This window comes from Cricetulus griseus, chromosome 4 (genome assembly GCF_003668045.3).
Source record: "Cricetulus griseus strain 17A/GY chromosome 4, alternate assembly CriGri-PICRH-1.0, whole genome shotgun sequence".
NCBI lineage: Eukaryota > Metazoa > Chordata > Mammalia > Rodentia > Cricetidae > Cricetulus > Cricetulus griseus.
The window spans coordinates 173,888,675-173,909,355 of NC_048597.1; the positions used below are offsets into that span (position 1 = coordinate 173,888,675).

Consider the following 20,681-nt stretch of genomic DNA (forward strand, 5'->3'; position numbering starts at 1 on the left):
ATGGCCAGAGCTTGTGATCAGTGAGGAAAGTGGTGTTCCTGGCTTTTTCCTTCACATGGAATTCTGAATCCCTGCTATGCTGTCCTGCATGGAGCACTAACTGTACCTTCATCCACAGGGAAGAAGAAAGGTGGGGCTCTAAGGGCAGTCGCTCCTGCCCTGCCTTAGCCTGGAATGGATAGACTCTGTTCCCTGCAGAGTGACTGAATACAAGGGCTTGTGGAAGACCAGACCAAGTCCATCCATCTATCTGTAGGAAAACTCTAGCAAATCGTTCTCTTAGAGGGAGGCACAGCCATGGATAGGGACTGGCGCATGAGCTGTTTAATCCAAGGGAAGGAAAGGCTTAGGGGACAGTGGTGACCCTAGGAGCCATGTGGGCCTGGGGTGAAGCCCCAAGAACAGAGAGTGCAGCATACCCAGACGGCATTCCTTTTTTTTTTTTTTTTTTTTTTTTTCGACACAGGGTTTCTCTGTGTAGCTTTGGAGCCTATCCTGGCACTCGCTCTGGAGACCAGGCTGGCCTCAAACTCACAGAGATCCGCCTGCCTCTGCCTCCCAAGTGCTGGAATTAAAGGTGTGAGCCACCAACGCCTGGCCCCCAGACAGCATTCTTGATGCTTCCCAGAGGCTGCGGGATGGAAGCTAGCTCTGAAGCAGTGTCCTGGTGGGCAAGGATGCACAGAGACAAGTGCCATCAGGAGGGGCCATCTTCTCTTTTAAATTCCTTTCAGCCATACCTAGTGCCACAAATCTCTAGGTGAGGCAGGGGGGTTACAAACTCTAGGTCTTTTTTTAAGCTATATACAAGGAGAATTCAGGTCCAACTTAGGCAACTTAAAGAGGGCCTGTTTTAAAATAAAAAAGGATAGGAAAAAATAAAATAAAATAAAATAAAATAAAGGAAGAGTGCTTGCCTAGCATATGGGAGGACTGAGGCTTGATCGTCAGTTCCACACCTCAGTAAGGGTTCCTTCTGTCCCTAACATGCTGGGTTCCTTGAGCACCCAGGCTTGCCCAGGGGAACTGTGGTCTGCCTGCCAACTCCTTGGGCTGCCTGTGACTGTTCCTGAGACCCATTGGCTCTCCCTTGGCCTATCATCCATTAGATGTGTTCACTGGAACCAGCCCTTGCAGTTAATTCAGCTTGGAGCTTCCTCACCAGAGTGGCTTTTCACCCAGTCAAACCTCACCTCTCCTTTGGACAGCAAGTGGGTGAGGACTTAGAGACCCAGGAGGGCACCTCCTTTAATTGGCCTTGGGACCTTGCAAGCCTGCGTGTTTCATTGTGGGCCATCTTAGGTTTCCTCATCTCTATCTACTAGGCAGGGACTGAGGAACACATCTGTGAGCTGTGTGGTCCAGTTAAGTATGCCTTGCCTCTCTCCAGCAAGTGTTCAGGACCACAGGAGGCTTGTGGTTCTGTTGTTAGATAGCACCAAACATTTCCTTTCTGGTGGGAATTTCTCCTGGACAGTGGTGTCTGGGAATGAGAACTTAGAAGGGGGTTCTCTGCTATACTGCCCTGTGATGGGCTATGTTGGGGAACCTGATCACAGTGATAAGTGCCAGGCCTCAGTGGGCAGGCTGATGATGAAGGAAGGAGTGAAAGTATGAGTGTGTTCTGGGCAAGCCATGAGCATTTGGGGGAGAGGACGGCAGAGGCTGAGTAGTATTTGTAGGCAGGGCTATGATGCCACCAACACTGCCCCCAGCACTGTGCCTGGTGACTGTGGGCAGTGGTGACTGTGATTTTCATTGTACACTGGGGTTGAAGAGCATGTAGCAGGATGTTGTTTTACACACACACACACACACACACACACACACACACACACACACACACACACCAGCCTCCGTGACAGTAGAGCCCACTGGTTGTGACTCTGAAGTGTCTCCCTGTTCTAGAGGTGAGCTTACTCAACACTCTCCTGACCGGGTCCTGCTAATGGCAGGAAGACCAGGGTAGGCTCAGATACTTTGCTCTGAGGCAGCTCTGATCTGGACGAGTCAGAAGATGTGACATTGGGGTGTGTGTGTGTGGGGGGGTGCTTCTCTGACCTTTGCCTGCTTCCACTTACACCATCCTTCCCTTTCCAGGTGAAAGAACTGGTCCTGGACAACTGTCGGTCAATTGAAGGCAAAATCAAAGGCCTCACAGATGAGTTTGAAGAACTGGAATTCTTAAGTACAATCAACGTAGGCCTCACCTCCATTGCGAACTTACCAAAGTTAAACAAACTCAAGAAGGTAAACAGCTAGGGCCTGGGAGCTGGGAGGCAGGGGGTGGGGGATGCTTTGTGCTTAGGGAGCATAATTAAGGGCAAGGCCAGGTGCATGCTCCAACTCGCTGGCACATCCCCTGGGGATGTTCCCTTCCTGCTATCTGGGGAGAGTCAGGAGGCTCAGGGCCCTGAGCCTTCGTGTTAAAAGCTTCTTTCCCTCTCTCCGCCTCATACAGCTTGAACTAAGCGATAACAGAATCTCAGGGGACCTGGAAGTATTGGCAGAAAAATGTCCGAACCTTAAGCATCTAAATTTAAGTGGCAACAAAATAAAAGACCTCAGCACAATAGAGCCACTGGTGAGTCCCTTGGGGTCCTCTCCTTTCCTTGGGGGCAGTGGGGCTTAGTGTGGGGAGCCTAACTTTTGAGTTTGTATTTGAGCTTCTTTCCCGCTCATCTCCATTTCTTTGATTCTCTTTCTGTGCTGTGAGCTCAGGTGGGAACCACTGTTTCTTCTGAGTCCGTGGAGAATGCAGAGCTTTGACCAAAGTCACTTGGCCAGAATGGGCACCCAGTGTAGGGCGGGGAATGGACCCTGCTCTGGTGTCTGCCCTTCAGCCTGGGGTGTTGTATGTCTGGGCTCACAGCCTGACTGGCTTGCCACCCTTTGAGGAACAATCTAAATTGGCCATTGTTTCTTCTAGGGGTTAGGACAGTGAGTTAGGGGTTACTGCTGATGCTGGTTTCTGGGAGCATGGAGGCTCCGGTGGGAGCCTGGTGCAAGCCTTCCTTTGCATATGTACAGAGACATGTCTGTTGGTGATCAGGGCCTCAGAGAATGACGGATGACACTTGTTTTTGCTTTATTCATATTCCAGTTACAAAAGGGAAATTTTGATTAGACTGACATTCTCTGTGACCACTCTTGGTTGTTTGTTTGTTTGTTTTAAGAAACCACGAGAAGATGTGACCCAAATTAAAAAAAAAAAAAATCCTTTGGAAATAGAAAAAAATTAGCCCATCCAGCAAGCTTGCACAGTACCAGGCACCATAGACTTAAGGAAGGCCCAGAACATTGTAAAAGTGGCTGGTCCAAGTAGCATTGGCCTATGTTTACAGGGTTCTTGTCCACAAGGTACCCTCAATCCCTGAACACCCTCAGGTCACATTGACTGTCAGGGTGACAGCAAGCTAGCATTGCTTTTTCAAGCTCAGATTTTACCTTTCTGTCTGGGTCTTGGGGTCAGCGAATAAAACACTGACCACAGAAAGTTCTTTCCAGGTCTCCCACTAACCCCCAAGAGAAGGCAGAACTATTTTCAACTGCCTGGAAGTCCTGATATTATCATTTTGTTATGAACAGAAACATCTTTGAAGTTCTGAATCACCTGTGTTGAGTGTGTATAGAGCCAAGTATAATATTTCATGAAGCAGTGTGCAGGGTCACCACTGGAGACTATACAAACACACATGTACCCACTTCTCTGTACACAGATCACACATGTGTTCATGTGTTCATGTAGCTTCCCACCCAGATATGATGTCTGCTCTCCCAGGGTTGGAACCTGTTTGGGGTTGGGGGTGCTGGGCCCCCTCACAAAGACTGGAACTCAGATGTCCTCTGTGCCTTTGGTCCCTCAGATAAGAATGGCCTGGGTCAAGCTGGGCGTTTGGTGGCGCACGCCTTTAATCCCAGCACTTGGGAGGCAGAGGCAGGCGGATCTCTGTGAGTTCGAGGCCAGCCTGGTCTCCAGCGCGAGTGCCAGGATAGACCCTGTCTTGAAAAACAAAACAAAACAAAAACAAAAACAAAAAAAACAAAAACAAAAAAACAAAAACAAAAAAAACAAACAAAAATGGCCTGGGTCTACATGGAAAAGTGGCAGAGAATCAACTCTGACCCCGAAGGGTCTGCTCTTCCTAGTTAGACCTAAGTCCCTTGGCAACAGGGACTCACTATGGAATAATGGGTCCTTGATGAATGAAGTGGGGTGTTCAGGATCCAGCTGCCTCACTTGCTAACTATGTGCTTCCTTACTTTCTGGGCCTCAGTTTTCCCAGCTAGTCAACAAGATAACATGGGCCAGGAGTGGTCTGACCTGATATAAAATACTGCATTCAGGGCTACAGACAGACGGACGGGGGTCCTCCACCGATTCTTTTTCTGTCCTCATTGACAGTATATTTAACAGACTGAGTGCAGGCCTTTCCCTCTCACTTAGCTGCACAGCACACTGGTAATTAGTTCTCCCTTACAGGGGTTGGAGGATAAATTGACTTCATACATGAAGGGCTGTGTGCCTGTGATGATTAGATGCATGTTGTCGTTTTCATTCCCTTTGGACTCCTTGTCACAGGGATGCATCAAAGCTCTCAGTTCATGTACCAAAAGGGCCCAGGGTTGGCTTCAAGGTAGTCACAGTTAGTGTTAATTTTGGGTGAGGCTTTTCAAACCCTCGAGTCCAACCCATTTTGTACACTGAAGTCTGGGCAAGTGCAGCGCTAAGATGAGCACGCTCGGGCATGCGAGAACACACAAATATACCCGCCTTCCTTCTCACTGTAATTTTGGGCTGTCCATACTGCCATTTTTCTGGGATGTTTCACCATTCCTACTTGCTTTCCACCATTACCCTCACTGCTGACTCCCTTTCTCTCCTTGCAGAAGAAGTTAGAGAATCTCAAGAGCCTAGACCTGTTTAACTGTGAGGTGACCAACCTGAATGACTACCGAGAAAATGTGTTCAAGCTCCTGCCCCAGGTCACATACCTCGATGGCTACGACAGGGACAACAAGGAGGCCCCTGACTCCGATGTTGAAGGCTACGTGGAGGATGACGATGAGGAAGATGAGGATGGTGGGTGACAGTGGGAACTGCCTGTGGTGGCTAACCCCGAGCCAATGGACCTGCCACCTCTTTATAAAGCCCTTGAACCTCTTCTCCCCTATTCCTATTTGTTCTTATCGGTTGTCCCCTGAAAGACATCTTGAGAGTTGCTAGTTGTTAACAGTCATCCTTTCAAATTTGGTCTTTTCTTAAGTCTCCCAGGCAAGGTCACTATGTGTATCTAGTGTGAGACCAGACTAGGGAGAAGAGGCCAATATAGAGGGTAGCCTGAGGACTTCTCACCCCATCTGGGAGACCAGGTTCTCTGCTGGAGAGGTTGTGGTGCCCCCTGGTGGTTGCAGCGTGCAGGAATGCAGGCCAGCACTGGGCTCAGAGGCCCCAGACTGAGAGTTGGGGCCTGTAGGCAATGTCAGACCCCTTCCGATGGAAGGAAAGGCTAAGGGCCCCTCCTCCTAATCCCTTCCCCTGCAGCTTTCCTGTGTGTCTTTACAACCTAAACAAAGCTAAGAGCCCAGATAGTGCCCAGTCAATGTAGACATAGGATTTGGTTTTCCAGGTTGGTCTGGGGTCTTCTGTGAGATGTTCAGATATTCTGTTGGCCTCTGTGAAGGTTCTTTTTCCAATAGATTGTATCTCCGTACTGGGGGCACGGAGTGGTCCTGTAGTATATGGCAGGAGTCTGTGCCATAGTGCCAGGGCAAGCCTCTGCCGTGTTGCTCCACCACACAGGCCAAGTGTAGCCTTGCACAAGTCATTTCTCTGAAGATGAGTTATGGTAACTTGGCCTCTCTGCTTCCCCGCGCCCCAGAACTTCTTGCTCAGACCTCAGTGTCTCTGTGACCTTACCCACACTTAAGATCTTCCACACGTGTGGCCTGGAGGAAAGCTTATAACATGTTTTGGCGTGTTTGGTTGTGTGATCACCACTTCTGTGTGTTGGAGCAGTTGGATTCTGGGTTTTGGTGGGGGTGGGGCAGACATGGACCACCAGTCGTCTCCAAGCCTGTTGTGTTCTTGTTACCCATCCCCACAGAGGAAGAATACGATGAATATGCCCAGCTAGTGGAAGATGAAGAGGAAGAGGATGAGGAGGAAGAAGGGGAGGAAGAGGACGTGAGTGGAGAAGAGGAGGTAAAGATACGGGGCCCCTGGGTACCTGTGCAGTCCTACCAGGCACCTGTTATCAGTCACAGCAACCCAGGAGCCTTGGCTATCTATCCCCCTCCCACCCCCAGGGAAGGGAAAGGGACCCCTTTCCAAGATTTTTTACTGTACAGACTTTGGCTCCACAGACATCCAAAGTTCTGGGGAAATTGCTTTCAGAGTAGTTGGAAGCTAAGGCTCAACCTGCTTTGGGGAGGCTGAGAACATCTTTTGGGAGTCGATTTTGTTCTTTCACGGTATGACTTCTGGGGATTAGACTCGGGTTGTCAGGCTTGGCAGCAAGCACCCTTCCCTCATTGCTCCATCTTGCCAGCCCCTACTTACTTAATGACCAGTTCCAGCCCTGCCCTGTGCTAGCTGTGTCCCTGGACAGGTCACTTGGCTTTTCAGAGTCTCTTTGTTCTAGGTGTGCTGGGGTTTAGTTTGGCTATTCAGGGTCTCCTGATAGCAGGGCATTTCCCATGTGTCGATGTTGTTTTGTTTTTCTGTAATCTCGTTGACCATCTGCCCATTTCCAGTTATCAGTGGATTGCTTAAATACATACATAGTCTTAGCAAACAGACCACGGCGAGAACTATTCAGTGACATAAAAGCAAATTTACTTCAACAGTTCTTAGAAATAGTGGGCAACTGCATGCCCTAGAACCCAGGGCTTCAGGTCCAGAGAGGCTACCATGGAACCGTGGGATGTACCCAGAGCAAAAGCCCCTGGTTTGGAGGATGAAGTCACAGGCTTGGCTGAATTCAAAGCAAGTTAGACGTGAAGTCCTCAGGGGGCCTGGAGTCTCCCCACACCCTCAGCTGCCAAGGTTTGGCTGAAGGGAAGGGCCAGGAGGGGAGAGCTGGGCTTGCCCACCTGATTCTGGTTTCGCTGAAACCATATTGAGGACAGATGCAAGAAAGGATAGCCTAGCTTCAGTGACAGGTTACTGCCTGGGGAGCCTGTTCTCCTAAGAGCCTGCACACTGGCAAGCTTCCTGAGTTCTAAGGACGTCACATCCGGAGTCCCTAACATGGGGCAGTTCACAACTACCTCACCTGCAAGGTGGTTTGCCAGTATCTTACATGATGGGGAAAATGTCTTAGGGCATGCATTGAAAGCCTTCTGACTCAAATGGTTTCTTGATACAAAACAGTAAGAAAGCCCTACTGTGTGTTCACCCTGAGCTGCAGGCTTTATTGTGGGCTCTGAGGTGGGAGACAAGACCTTCCTAGGCAGGGGCATCTATCCCCCTCCCCTTTTTTTTTTAACTCATGTATGTACGCAGGTATGGTGTATGTACTTGTGTGTGTACACAATGTGGAGGGGAGCCGGAAGCCAATACTCTACATCTTATATTTTGAGTCAGGATCTCTCACTGAACCTGTAGCTCATTGATTTGCTGCCAGGGATACACTTGTCTGTGTCTCCAAGGTGGGAGACACAGGTGTACTGCTGGACCCAGCTTTTTTACATAGGTGCTGGGATGGTCCTCGGGCTTGCTCTCACTGAGCAGTCCTCCCCCCCCCCCCCCCCCGCCCAACCCAGCAGGGGCACCACTGATATCCTGCTGTCTGTCTTTGCCCCTAGGAGGATGAAGAAGGTTACAATGATGGGGAAGTGGATGATGAGGAAGATGAAGAAGATGCTGGTGGTATGTCAGCCTTCTGGCTATCTCCTGGTGGCAGCCTGATCCCTTTGACTCTAGCATTGGCTTACTTGGGCTTTAAGGACCTGACAGTGGAAGGGGGTACCCATCCAAGGGTCCAGACACTTTCATGCCTTGTTCTATAGATGGCCATGCTTCCTAGATGTGCAGCTCTGGGTTCCCAGTGGGGGTAGGCTGATTAAAATATGGCTGCTTGATAACCGGCACCTTTTCTCTCGATTTTCCAGAAGAAGAAAGGAGTCAGAAGCGAAAACGAGAACCCGAAGATGAGGGCGAAGAGGATGACTAAGGGGAATTAACCTATTTGGGGAAATTCCTATTGTGATTTGACTGTTTTTACCCATATCCCCTCCCCCCTCCTATTCCTGCCCCCCGAAACTTATTTTTTTCTGATTGTAGCGTTGCCGTGGGAATGAGAGGGGAAAAGTGTACTGGGGGTTGCGGGGGTGGTGGGAGGGGGAGGAATAAAATACTATTTTTACTGCCACTCTTTATTTTCCCCCCTCCTTTTTCCTTGTGTCTGGTTTTGTCCCCGTAAATGCAATAGCTTAGTACGCACCAAGCAAGTGTTTGTTCTTACTCTCTGGAGAGGATGGCTTTGAGGTCTCTTTTTGGTATGTCCCACATCCCCAGAGTTGGTCAAGAGGCTATGGCTGGCCTCCACCAGGTGGGTGACTCACAGCCCAGGAGGCGCTGAAACCCGGCCCCTGTCTTCAGTAACTCTGTTCTGGTTCATGTGGTCTCTGCTAGAGGCACCCAGCACGCGGGTTTGTAAATAGCAACCTAAAGGCGTATTTTGGCACTGGTTTGGGGACATTCCCCATCTCTCATCCCTTTCCCCCCCTTCGCAGATGGCAGCAGGCTTTGCTTTTGCAAAGAGAACTTTTGTTACTCTGAAGCTGGGATCCTGAGAGCCAAAAACCGACAGGCTTAGGAGATACAAGTAAAATGGGTTTGGTAATCATAATGGAAATAAGCAAGCCTTCATATTTCAACTTCTTTTTTAATAACATGGCCTGTCCTATCTTGTTTTGTAAAATATTAGAGCAGTTTGTTTTGCAGAAATGACAGGAGGACTCATTTTGGGTACTCCAGCTTAGACCCTTTTTACAAATCTAAGCTCTGGAGGCCACTGCATGTCCACTGGGTTTTTGTTTTGTTTTCCCTCTCTCATACATTGGAGCACGGAAAAGGAATGCAAAATTGTATTTTCTTACTGAGTGGGACTCTGAAGTGACCGCAGGCTCCTCCTAGTGAATGCTGTTTCCTTTCGGTGTCCCCTTTCTGGATTGCTTTACAAGTGACGTGCTGTTTCCCACCCTGTGTCTCATCTGTACAAAGACCATCTGCAACCCATTTTTCTCCCACCCTTGAGAAGAGCCAAACTTTGAGTTTTATGTCTGTTTGTCATTGATAAATTTCAATAAATCTTTTTTATACAATTTTTTGGGGGATGGCTTCTTTTGAGTTCGTACAAGCCGCTGATCATCCTAGGATCAACCGCTGGCCCCAGGGGGAAGTCTTGTTAATGTCACCTACTAAATCAGCTTTTCTTATATATAGAATATGAAAACTTACACTGAAGGTTGGAGACTTTTTGTTCACAAAGCAAGGCTGGGTGGGATGTATACTCCTTAAAGTCTACATTTTTGAAGAGAGAGGGAAAGAAAGGAGAAAAAAGGATGCAAGACTCATAATAAAAACATAAAACACCCAAAAGGCAGACCAACAATAGCATTTGTTTTTTAATATCTTCGAATATCTTTCATGATTTTTTTCCATATTGTAAAAGAATGTATGCTTTGAAAACTCAGGAACGTATAAAACATTATTTAACAAACCCTAGAGTTACAGCTGGTGTTTATTGTGTTACTTTTCTACTTATGGTCTGGGGCATCTCTGTTGTAGTTTCCCCAAGTACTCGGGTGGTTCCCTACTAATCCTTTGGCTGGGTTCTGATTAGCTTAATATATGTGGATCCCTGGGTTATTTCTAGTTTCCCCTGCCGCAGCAGACATTCTGATAAATATTTTAAAAATTTTAGAATCTATATTGTGTGTGTGTGTGTGTGTGTGTGTGTGTGTGTGTGTGTGTGTGTGTAAGGATGCATATCAGGACTCCATGGTATATGGGTCTCCCAGAGATCTGCCTGCCTCTGCTTCCTGAGTGCCCCTCACACCTTCATAGTAGACTCTTACTTAGTAGACAAGATGGTCATTGGGCCCAAACTCTCATTTTTGTGAAGATCATGAATGAGATTCCCTAAATCCTTCCAGAATAGCAATCTGTGGGTGCGCCAATGGTATGCATACCTCTCCCCAGCCATATAGCTTGGCACTCCATAGCAAGCCCTCACCATCTTGCAGACATGGTTGGAGTCCAATGACTTAAGTGCTTCTGAGAGGACGTGGGCCTCACCTCCCCTGACACCTGCTCTTTTAGGCTAGCCACTTCTGGCTCCGGAAGTCTCCTATAGGCTAAGCTCTTCGGGGGTGGGAGTGAGGCATGTCCTGTGTCTTCCAGAGGGTATGAACATGTGTCAGGACGGGTGCTGCTGACCCTGAGCTCCCTCTGTGCTGGCTTTAATTGGCATAGTGTGGGTAGTGAAGAACAAGCTCTTCAGACAGCCTGTAGGGAGCACCCTTGCTGTATCGGGCTACGTATTTCCATTAACCTTCGAGAAAGGTGGGCTGTGCCGTTTTAAATGTGAAAGGTGCTGGGGAGTTGGCACAGTCAACTAAAACCTTGAGGTGAGGACTTGAGTGCCAGCTTCAGCATCCATTGTACAAACCTGAATGTGATAGCATGTGCTTGTAATCCAGCACTGGGAGGCAGACATGAAGATCTCTGGGGCTTCTTTGGTCTGCCAACCCCAGTGAGATCCTACTGAAAGACCCTGTGTCAAAAATCAAAGTGAATAGCTAGGAGTAACCACTGAGGTTGACTTCTGACCTTCACATGTTTGCACACATGAGTACATGCTCTGTCTCCTTGGGACCCACTCCATAAATGAGGAAGGCCGAGTAGCTTGGGAAATAAAAGGAAACTCGGGCCTGTTACACTGATTCCTATGATATTGTTTCATTGGATGGAAAGGAAAGAGTGAACTTTCTAAGTACTTGAAATGCAGCCAGGCAGTAGGTTCCCTTAGTCTCTGAGAAGGTCACACAGAAGAGGCCCAAGGAGCTGAGCCAATCTTGTCTTTATACTAAGTCCCTAACCTCCCACATCTATGGCTTGTGGCCTGCTGGGTGGGGCATCATGAGTTGGTTCCTCATCTCACACTATCATGACTGAGTCACCAATGTGCTAGCAAGTGCTATACAGATGAATCCCACGAAGTCATCGAGCCCCAGCTGTCCACAGTGACACTCACCTAATAATCCCAGAACTTGGAAGTTGGAGGCTAGAGGATCAGAAGCCCAAGCTTAGCTACATAGCAAGGTTTTTGACAGTCTGCTTACAGGAGCATTTGTCTAGAAAATAAACCAAAAGCCTCCCAGTTCACCCTCTAACTTGAAGTTCAGGGAGGCAAGTGATAGGTCCAAGGTTACACCACAAAGGAGTGGAAGAGCTGTGTTTTAAACCCAGGACACCTTTGACTGAGGGATGATGGCTCTACAGTGTGGACAAAGGGATGAAGTGCAGTGTTTTGCAAGAGGGCCAGAGCCAAACCCACAGGATTCGTGTAGCAATATCAGGACTTCTCTACATTCCTGTGAGCTTTCTGCATCTCCTGGTGCAGCCACTGCCCAGAGAGGAGAGAGTATGGCATGTGCAAGGAGGGGGGGGGGGTTGCTCTGGGTGTGGCCTCTAGGCCTCAGGCTTTGAGTCCATCACTGCCTTCAGTGTCCTAGATTGCACAAAGATGGAAACTGAACTTCAGAGGTTCAGCTAGTAAGTGCCTTAAAACCCCAGGTCTCTGACACCAGAGACACTGTGCTTATCCTGTGTTAGAAGTGCTACAAATGCAGGCCAGAGGTGAGCAATTCAGGCTGTGTCTCATTTGCTGACTTGCAAAGACTATTTATATCCTGGTTCAGAAATTCATTGTTCACATTTGGGAGGATTCCCACACTGGGTCCGTAACAAGCGGTCCCTGTGGCAGGCTGGAGAAGTCCTGGGATATCTGAAACATGTCTGACATGTCTGAAACTGAGTGACCTGGCAGACCCTCCAGAGACTGGAGGAAGCCAAACCCAGTAGGACACTGTCACTGGGACTCCAGAAGCAGATGTAGGAGACAACAATTCCTCTTAGTGGGGGACCATTGGAATGCGGATGGGAACACTTTCCGTTCTCAAAGTTCAGTTGGATGATGTCCTGTGGTGATATCTTGTTTATACTCTAACAAATAAAGCTTGCCTGAAGATCAGAGGGTGGAGCTAGTCACTAGCTAACCATAGAGGTCTGGAGGTCTGTACAGATTGACAGGAAGTGAAATTGCTGGGCAGAGAGAGGAATATGGGCAAAAGGAGACAGGAGCTCGGTCTCTTTTAAGTCAGATTTCCTGGAGATAAGAGCTCTAGTGGCTGGCTGCTCTGCTTCTCTGGTCTTTCAGCCTTCACTCCCCCAATATCTACTCCTGGCTTTTATTATTAAGACCTATTAGAAGTCGTGTTCCACTGCTCACTCCCAAAGATAGAGGGTGTTTCCACAGTCTGCATGGTGTCCAGAGATGTGTGGATAGTGGTCGAATAGAGACAGTTTTGCTGTTGTTTGAAAGACTTATTATTTGAAATTATGGGTATGTGTGTGGGTATATGTACATGACTGCAGGTACCCACGGAGGCCAGAGTAGGAAGTCGGATTCTCTGGAGCTGGATTATAGGCAGTTGTGAGCCACCCAGCTAGACACTAGGAGTCAAACTCAGGTCCTCTGCAAACACAGAAGAATGCACTCTTAACCACAGCCTCTTCTCCTGGTCCACAAAGATAGTTGAAGAAAGCACTTATGCCAGATGTGGTGGTGAACACCTTTAACCTCAGCACTCAGGAGGCAGCTGGATCTGAGGGTTCAAAGTCACCATAGTCTCCATAGTTCTAGTCTGGTCAGGGCTGCAGAATGAGACCCATTCTCAAAAAACAAGCAAACAAAAACCAACAACAACCAAAAGGAGAACAGACAGCTCTTGCTGCCTGAGCACAGAACTGGGAGGAACCTGGTTGTGGAGGTGCATCTTCCAGGGAAAGCCTCATCCTGCAACCAGAGCCAGGAAATCGGGGTAGCCAGCTTGCCAAGGCTGCATTCATCCTGTCTGGCCGGTACAAAACAGACAGCTGCCAGTAGTCCTTGAACAAGTCTCTGCTTCGCTTTTCACTCAGGAGAATTCTGTTTGGTTCACAATCATCCCCACTACAAAGACTGCACACACCTACATGCCCAGTAAATATTAGCTGCTTAGTCCTGGGCACAGCAATGGACGATTTACAGAGCTCAACACAGTGTTCCCCCAAATCCTGATAAGAGTCCCCAGGCCTTGCCTCCTGGGAATTCTGGTTTAGTAGTTCTAGATTAGAATCTGGAAAATCCAGGGCTCAGGGTTTTAACAATCCCCAAAGCAAGCTGAGCGGCAGTAGTTCACACCTTTAATCCCAGCACTCGGGATGCAGAGGCAGGTGGATCTCTGTGAGTTCGAGACCAGCCTGGTCTACAGAGCGAGTTCCAGGACAGCCTCCAAAGCCACACAGAGAAACCCTGTCTTGAAAAACCAAAACAAAAACAAAAAAAAAAAAAAAAAAAAAACCGCCTCAAAAACAAAACAAAACAAAACAATCCCCAAAGTAATCTTGCCATGAGGGAAGTTTGGGTGTTGTGGTAGTTTGAATGTAATTGGCTCCCATAATCTCACAGGAAGTGTCACTATTAGGAGGTGTGGACTTGGAGGAGGAGGGGTAGCCTTGTTGGAGGAGGTGTGTCACTATGGAGGCAGGCTTTGAGTTCTCATTTATGCTCAAGATGCCACCCAGAGTGACAGTCCACTTCCCGCTACTTTCTGATTAAGATATAACCAGCATGTCTGCTGCACCCCACCATGCTGCCCGCCGTGATGACAATGAACTGAACCTTTGAACTATGATCCACCACCCAATTAAATGTTTCCTTTGTAAGAGTTGCTGTGGTCATGGTGTCTCTTCACAGCAATGGAAACCCCAACTGATACAGGTCTATTAAAGTGAACACCCCCAGTGACCTGGAGGGGAAGGTTGGATTAAGGGAAGTGAGACTCAGAGAGTTTGAGTGACCTATCCAAAGTCACACAAGGCAAATAGCAGAGTTGAACCTCAAATTTGGGTCTACATGATCTTCAAGGTTCCTGTAGAAAGTGGATGATAGCAACTACCTGCATGTCTCAAAGGCTGGGAGATATGGAGAAAACCAAGAGGAAATGGAAAATGAAACTTTTTTAAAAAAATGATGGGCCAGCAAGTTGGCTCAGTGTGTAAAGGCACATGCTACCAAACCTGGAATCTGCATAGCCAAAGGAGAAACCAAAGTCCTACAGGCTTTTCTTAAACCTCCACTGGCTGCTCTGGAACTTGCTTCCTAGACCAGGCTGGCCTCCAACTCACAGAGATCTGCCTGCCTCTGCCTTCCAAGTGCTGAGATCAAAGGCATGCCCCACTACACCCAGTAAGTGTAATTTTTTTAAAAAGCTGGCTGGCTGTATTATGCTCAGATTGCAGAGTCCCTAAAAGGCCACCAAGGGGTCCTAACCCACATACAAAAGCAAAGAAGGGACATCTGGTGGTATCTATAACTGTTGGAATGTTTGGAATATCAGGTACTTCCCCTTAGATGCTGGGCCATCCCTGGGTGGTGTCAGCTTATGGTTTCTCCTGGAGGCAGATGCTGGCATACAATAAACCAAGACTTGGGCTTACTTGAAGGGCCCAGCCCCCTCACCCGGCCTCCTGCTTTGGCAGCCATGACAGGCTGTAGAAAAGACCCAGCAAGACATAGGCCCCTGACTTAGTCACATGTGCTGAGCCCCCGGCCTTGCCCTAATCACTAGAAAGCAACAGCTAAATACCCCCCATATGGTAAGGAACCAATCAGAAGTTAGCTGGCCAGCTCTGGATGTGCTTTACTGATAACAGTGGAACGCAGAGCATAGCAACTGCCCTGGGAGGGCCTCTAGGTACATCAACCTTTCTGCAACTTCAGCTGACCAATCAACTCAGGACAGGTTGTCCAAGCCTGGAGGTGCACCTGAGATTGTTGCTATGCAACTAGCAGACCCCCCAGGCACTCCCATTGCTCTACCCCAATATATGCCCTGCCCTACTGCTGCTTGGGGTACCTCCTACTCCACCTGCTGTGTTGGACAGACGGAGGACCCAAGTTAACTCCAGTTCACTTGTAAATTAAAAAGGCTCTTTGCTTTTGCATCGGATCAGGTCTCTTGGTGGGTTGGGGGGTTCAGAGTCTGTGCCCAACACTCCCTGACTGGTTTCTATTAAGCCTGTCATGGCAGCTGTGTGGCTAAGCTGCCCTGGGCCCCATAGCTGGAAATATATCTCAGTGGTTGAGTGTGTGTCTAGCATGTGTAAGGGCCTAGGTTGAATCCTCAACATTTCAAACAAAATGGTGGTGATTTCATGGTAAAGAATTCAAGTGACTCAAATAGTTCTGTTTCAAGTGGCGAGCAAAGTTCTCAGTGCTGCTCGGCAATTAAAGAATCCTTGATCTGGCAAGAAGGCTGAGTGGGAAGTGGTGCTTGCTCCCAAGACCGCCAGCCTGAGTTCAAGCTCCTGCACACATGGTAAAAAGAGAGAACTGCCTCTCACAAGTTGTCCTCCGACCGACACACATGACACCCCTAACACAAAATAAAAGGGCTAGGGATAAAGCCAAGCCTGAGGCTCTGGGTTCAGTATGGCATTCAACATTTAAAACAAAACAAAGCCAACAACACAGAAACTGCCCCTGCTTCCCTTTTAAAGTATATATACAGTAAAGTTGATGTGTTAATTTGGTATAATGATGTAGTTCACGGGCTTAATTATTTTTTTCCAGACAGGATCTCAAGTATTACAAGATGGCCATATGCTCTATATGTAGCCAGCAATGGATGGCCTTGCTCCTGCCTCCACCTCCAAAGTGTTGGGATTACAGGCATGTGCGGCCATACCCAGTTTATGTGACTCTGAGAATCAAAGGCAGCGTGAGCATCCTAATTGGGCTATCTCCCCAGCCCTCAATTATTCTTTTTGTTTTTAGATAGGACCTTGCTATGCAGCCCTAGCTGGCTTGACACTGACTTGCTTGGCTGAATTCATTCTTGGTTGTAAAGACAAATGGCTTTGCTTTAGGAAATTTCCTTACCATTCCTGAAGGTGTTTTGGGATCAGAAGGCGAGAGACCCAGATTCTCTTCCTAGCTCCGAAACTAACCAGCTAGGTCACAACTGACAAGTATCCTCTCTGGGCTGTGTCAAAAACAGTTTGGGTGTTGTCTTCGTCAGGGTTTCTGTTGCTGCAAGGAAAGTCCATGACCAAAAAGCAACTTGGGGAGGAAAGGGTTTATTTGGCTTATACTTTCACATCACTGTTCATGGTTGAAGGAAGTCAGGACAGGAACTGAAACAAGACAGAAGTGATGGAAAGGTGCTGCTTACTGGCTTGCTCAGCCGGCTTTCTTATAGAACCACAATGGGCTGGGCCCTCTCACCTCAATCACTCATAAAGAAAGTGTCCTACACCCTGATCTTATGGAAGATTTTCTAAATTGACGTTCCCTCCTTTCAGATAATTTTAGCTTGTGTCAAGTTGACATAAAACTAGCCAGTTAGATCTGGGCACACCTTTAATCCCAACACTCCATAGGCCAGCTAGTTCCAGAACAGCTAGGGCTACACAAAGAAATGCTGTCTCAAAAAACAACAGACAAAACCAGAAAACAAAACAAACAAACAAACAAAAAACCAAAAAAACAACAAAAAAAACTAGCCAGCACAGACAGACAGAGTCACTTTGGGAGTATCAGTTAGTTGATGGTTTATTGTTTTGTTGCTCAAAACTTTCTTCAAGATAGTCATTATCCAAAGTCACCCAACCAGAAAGTCATCAATAGCATTAGAACTCATAACCTCCTGCTCTGCAATACAGGCATGTCTCCTTAGTTCTCAGGGCCTAGCTCAGCTCACAGTTAACTGTAGCAAGATTCATCTTGACTAATTTCACACCTTTTCTCAAGATTCTACCTCTCAGACCCAGCAAGTCCTACTTGCAGCTCTCTCTGCTTCCAAGACAGTGATAAAGTGTTCCCATCATCCCTGGGGTCAGATGCCTCACAACAAACATGCTCTGAAACTCATGGCCTCCGCTGCCAGCCAGGTACTGGCTGTTTCTAACATCAGTAGCTTCTAGTGATTGAAAAATCAGCTGAAGCTACAAGGCTGGAGAGACCAAACTTTGCCGGGCCATCCTGGGCCAGTGCCAGGAGGTTTATATGACCTTGTAAAAGCCACCTCTCACTGCTCATCTCTAGAAACTCGGGAGGTCAGAGCATACACTCTGCTAGGAACTGTGCAGGAGGAAGGGTTGTGGGTGACACAGGGAGATGGGGAAGCATGGGATCTTGGATTTAAATACAAGTCTGACTTGTAATGGCTATTCTTGGTTGTCAAGTTAACTAAATCTGGAATTAGCTAAAATCCAAAAATGGAGGGCACACCAGTGACAGACTTTGCTTAATTTGAAGTAGGAAGATCCACTTCTAATGCAAATCTTGAGGAGAGAAGACATATACCTTTAATCTGGGTCTTGAGGTGGGAAGACACACCTTCAGGCTGGAACACACCTTCAGGCTGGAAGCCCATTTAAGGACATGGAAGAAGGAAGCTTTTACTCTGCCTGCTTCCCCTCACCTTGCAAGCCATCCATTCGTTCTATGGCATTAGAACCCATTTCTTCAGAATTCCAGCCTGTACTGAAGACCAAACTAAGCATCCAGCCTCATGAACTTTCCATTCACAGCCAGCCATTGTTGAATTGGCTAGACTGTACCTGTAAGTCCCTCCTATATATATATATATATATATATATATATATATATATATATATATGCATATATGGAAAGAGAGAGATCTATTCTATAAATTCTGTTTCTCTAGAGAACCCTCATTAATAGAGTCTTCCATAGAGACAGGACACCTCATTCTTTGTAACAGGAGAAGAAGAGAAAGGCCATAGATTGCCTAAGTGGGTAGATTCACTGGTGGGAAATTGGGAAGAAGGTACCTGTTGACTTTTGGAGAAAAAGTAGTCCAGGATCATCAATAAGACATGGGCACAGTGAAGGGTGGGATGGGGGTAGGGGTTTGAGGTGGGGAGAGAAGGCATGAGGAGGTTGTCCTGAGTGGTGGGAAAACAACCACAGGGCAACAGAGGGTGGGTTGCTCATTTAGTGGAGACCATTGAGTATGGCTTTAAAGTGGGATGTTTAGGAGCTGGGGCTATAGCTCAGTGGGTAGAGTTCTTATCTAGGATGCACAAAGTCCAAGTTCATTTCCTAGCACTTCAAACACTGGACATGGTGGTGCATACCCATAATCTTGGCACTTGAGGGGTATGGGTAAAAGGATCAGAAGTTCGTGGTCATCTTCAGCTTCATACTGTCTTCAATGCCAGTCTGAGGTACATGAGAATCTGTCTCAAAATTAACAGATAACAACAGCCCTCTAAGGTAGAGTTTTTGGAAAGTTATGAGGAAAGTTATTTGGAAAGTTATATGGAAAGTTAGAACTCTAAGCTGGTTAAAGTGGTGAATCAGGATGAACCAGAAGGAAGCAGGAGAAGGCCAGTAGAAGTGCTGAAAGCCAGAGATGAAGATGTCCAAAGTGGAACAGCACTAGGAAGAGGAGCAAAGATGCAACTGTGGAAGTTAGCGTATTCCCAGGGGAGAAGGGAGCCTCGTTGAAGGTGAGTGATGTTTTCCCAGCACTTCAGGAGTTCAAGACCACTCGTGGCCTCAGTCAGCTCCTAGTCCACCTGGGCTTTATTAGGTCTTCTCTCAAGAAGTGTTCTGCCCTTTCTCACTTCTCCCTCAGTGCTTCTCCCACATCAGAGTATGTCTCCCCTTTGAGGTAAACAGCTTGGTTCAACCATGTAACTTCATACCTCAGCACAAGCCAAGCCCAGAAACAGTGGACTCAGTTGACCATGAAGCAAAACCTCTGAAGCCATGAGCCAAGGGAAATATTCTGTCCTTTTAAGCAATTCGCCTCAGATATTTGTCACAGTGATTGTCTTAGTTAGGGTTTATATTGCTGTGAAGAGACACCATGATTATGGCAACTCTTATGAAGGAAAACATTTGAGGCAGCAGCTTACAGTTTCAGAGGTTCAGTCCATTATCATCATGGTAGGGCATGGTAGGGTGCAGGCAGACATAGTTGGTACTAGCGAAGTAGCTGAGAGTCCTACATCTTGCAGGCAACTGGAAGTGAACTGAGACACAGGCTGTGGCTTGAGCATATATGAGAACTCAAAGCCCACCCAACAATGACATATTTTCTCCAACAAGGCCACACCCACTCCAACAAAGCCACACCTCCTAGTAGTGCCACTCCCTTGGGGGGGGCATTTTCTTTCAAACTACCACAGTGACAGAAAGCAATGTAGTCTCCAAGGCAGGAAGCTCTTTAGAGGAAGATGGAGGTGAAATGAAGCAGTAACGGAGAATGAAAAGGATTCCCCAAGTCTGGGCTCAGGAACACATAAAAAAAAGGGACAGCTTCCCTGTGGCTGCTTCACTTAAAGAATGCAAAGGCACAGAGTGACCCAATAGAGCCAGAGGCCACCAGGAAAGATCTTCATCAGGCAGTGTGCAAGGGAGGAGACCTGCTGTCACTAACCAATGAGCTACACCTAGCTGTTAGTTACTATTCTCATTGTTCAAACAAAATAGCTAACAATAATAACTAAGCAAGGAAGTGTTGGCTTGACTAACAGTTTGGGGGTACATTTTTGGGGGTAGTCATGGTGGCAGGAGCATAATGTAGCTGGTCACATGGTACCCACAGTCAGGAAGCAAAGAGAACCATGGTGCTGAGCTCACTTTCTTCCTTTCATTCAGTCCAGGTTCTAGCCCAGGGAATGATGTCACCCACATTTGGGGTAGGTCTTCTTAACTTAATTAGCTCAATTAGGTCCCTCATAGACATACTTAGATGTGGGGAGAAGATAAAGTCCTGAGTAAATGGATATTATTGACATGAGTATAGATAGCTATGTCAAGGACCCCAATGCCTCAGGGCCACAGGAATGGCAAAGTGTTCCCTTGGTTTGAGTTTGGAGGTTGACATTGTATATAGAAACTATCAGTTACAGCTTCCTCCTCCTTGATGACTGCAACCTGAAACTGCTCTCCTACAGAGACCTCCTACCAAGACCAGCTAGCCCTCCTCATTGCTGTAAATTTTAAACTCCCTGTGTTTCTGATCTGCGGCTGCATCTCCACCAGAGCTCATAATTCACATGATCCCAGTTTCTCTGTACATGGGTCTGTTATTTCTTCATACCTTGTTGCTCCAGTCAGGTCAGTTCCAAAGCTGTGCAGGTCATGGCAACCAGGAGTTTATTTTGATAGTGATTCTAATGTCTACCAAATTGATAATCAAAATTTATCATCACATTTGGTTCTTAAAAGTTGAGGTGGAAGGGCTAGAAAATAACCCTTCTGGGCTCAGCAGGTGAAGGTGCTCACTGTTAACACTGAAGACCCAAGTTCTGTCCCCAAGACCCACGTGGAGAGAACCAACTTTGGCAAATTGTTTTCCGATCTCCA

At 47.4% G+C, this 20,681-nt stretch overlaps 1 protein-coding gene across 1 annotated transcript in view; it reads left to right on the plus strand.

The window, feature by feature from the left end:
* Anp32a (acidic nuclear phosphoprotein 32 family member A) overlaps positions 1–9,332 on the plus strand; it is a 38,635-nt gene extending 29,303 nt beyond the window's left edge. The window contains exons 2-7 of the mRNA XM_027414810.2: positions 2,101–2,250; positions 2,462–2,584; positions 4,891–5,083; positions 6,108–6,205; positions 7,810–7,873; positions 8,116–9,332. Coding sequence (XP_027270611.1) covers positions 2,101–2,250; positions 2,462–2,584; positions 4,891–5,083; positions 6,108–6,205; positions 7,810–7,873; positions 8,116–8,177 — 690 coding nt within the window. The 3' untranslated portion in view covers positions 8,178–9,332. The remainder of the gene's footprint in view (positions 1–2,100; positions 2,251–2,461; positions 2,585–4,890; positions 5,084–6,107; positions 6,206–7,809; positions 7,874–8,115) is intronic.
* The last annotated feature ends 11,349 nt before the right edge of the window (positions 9,333–20,681 follow it).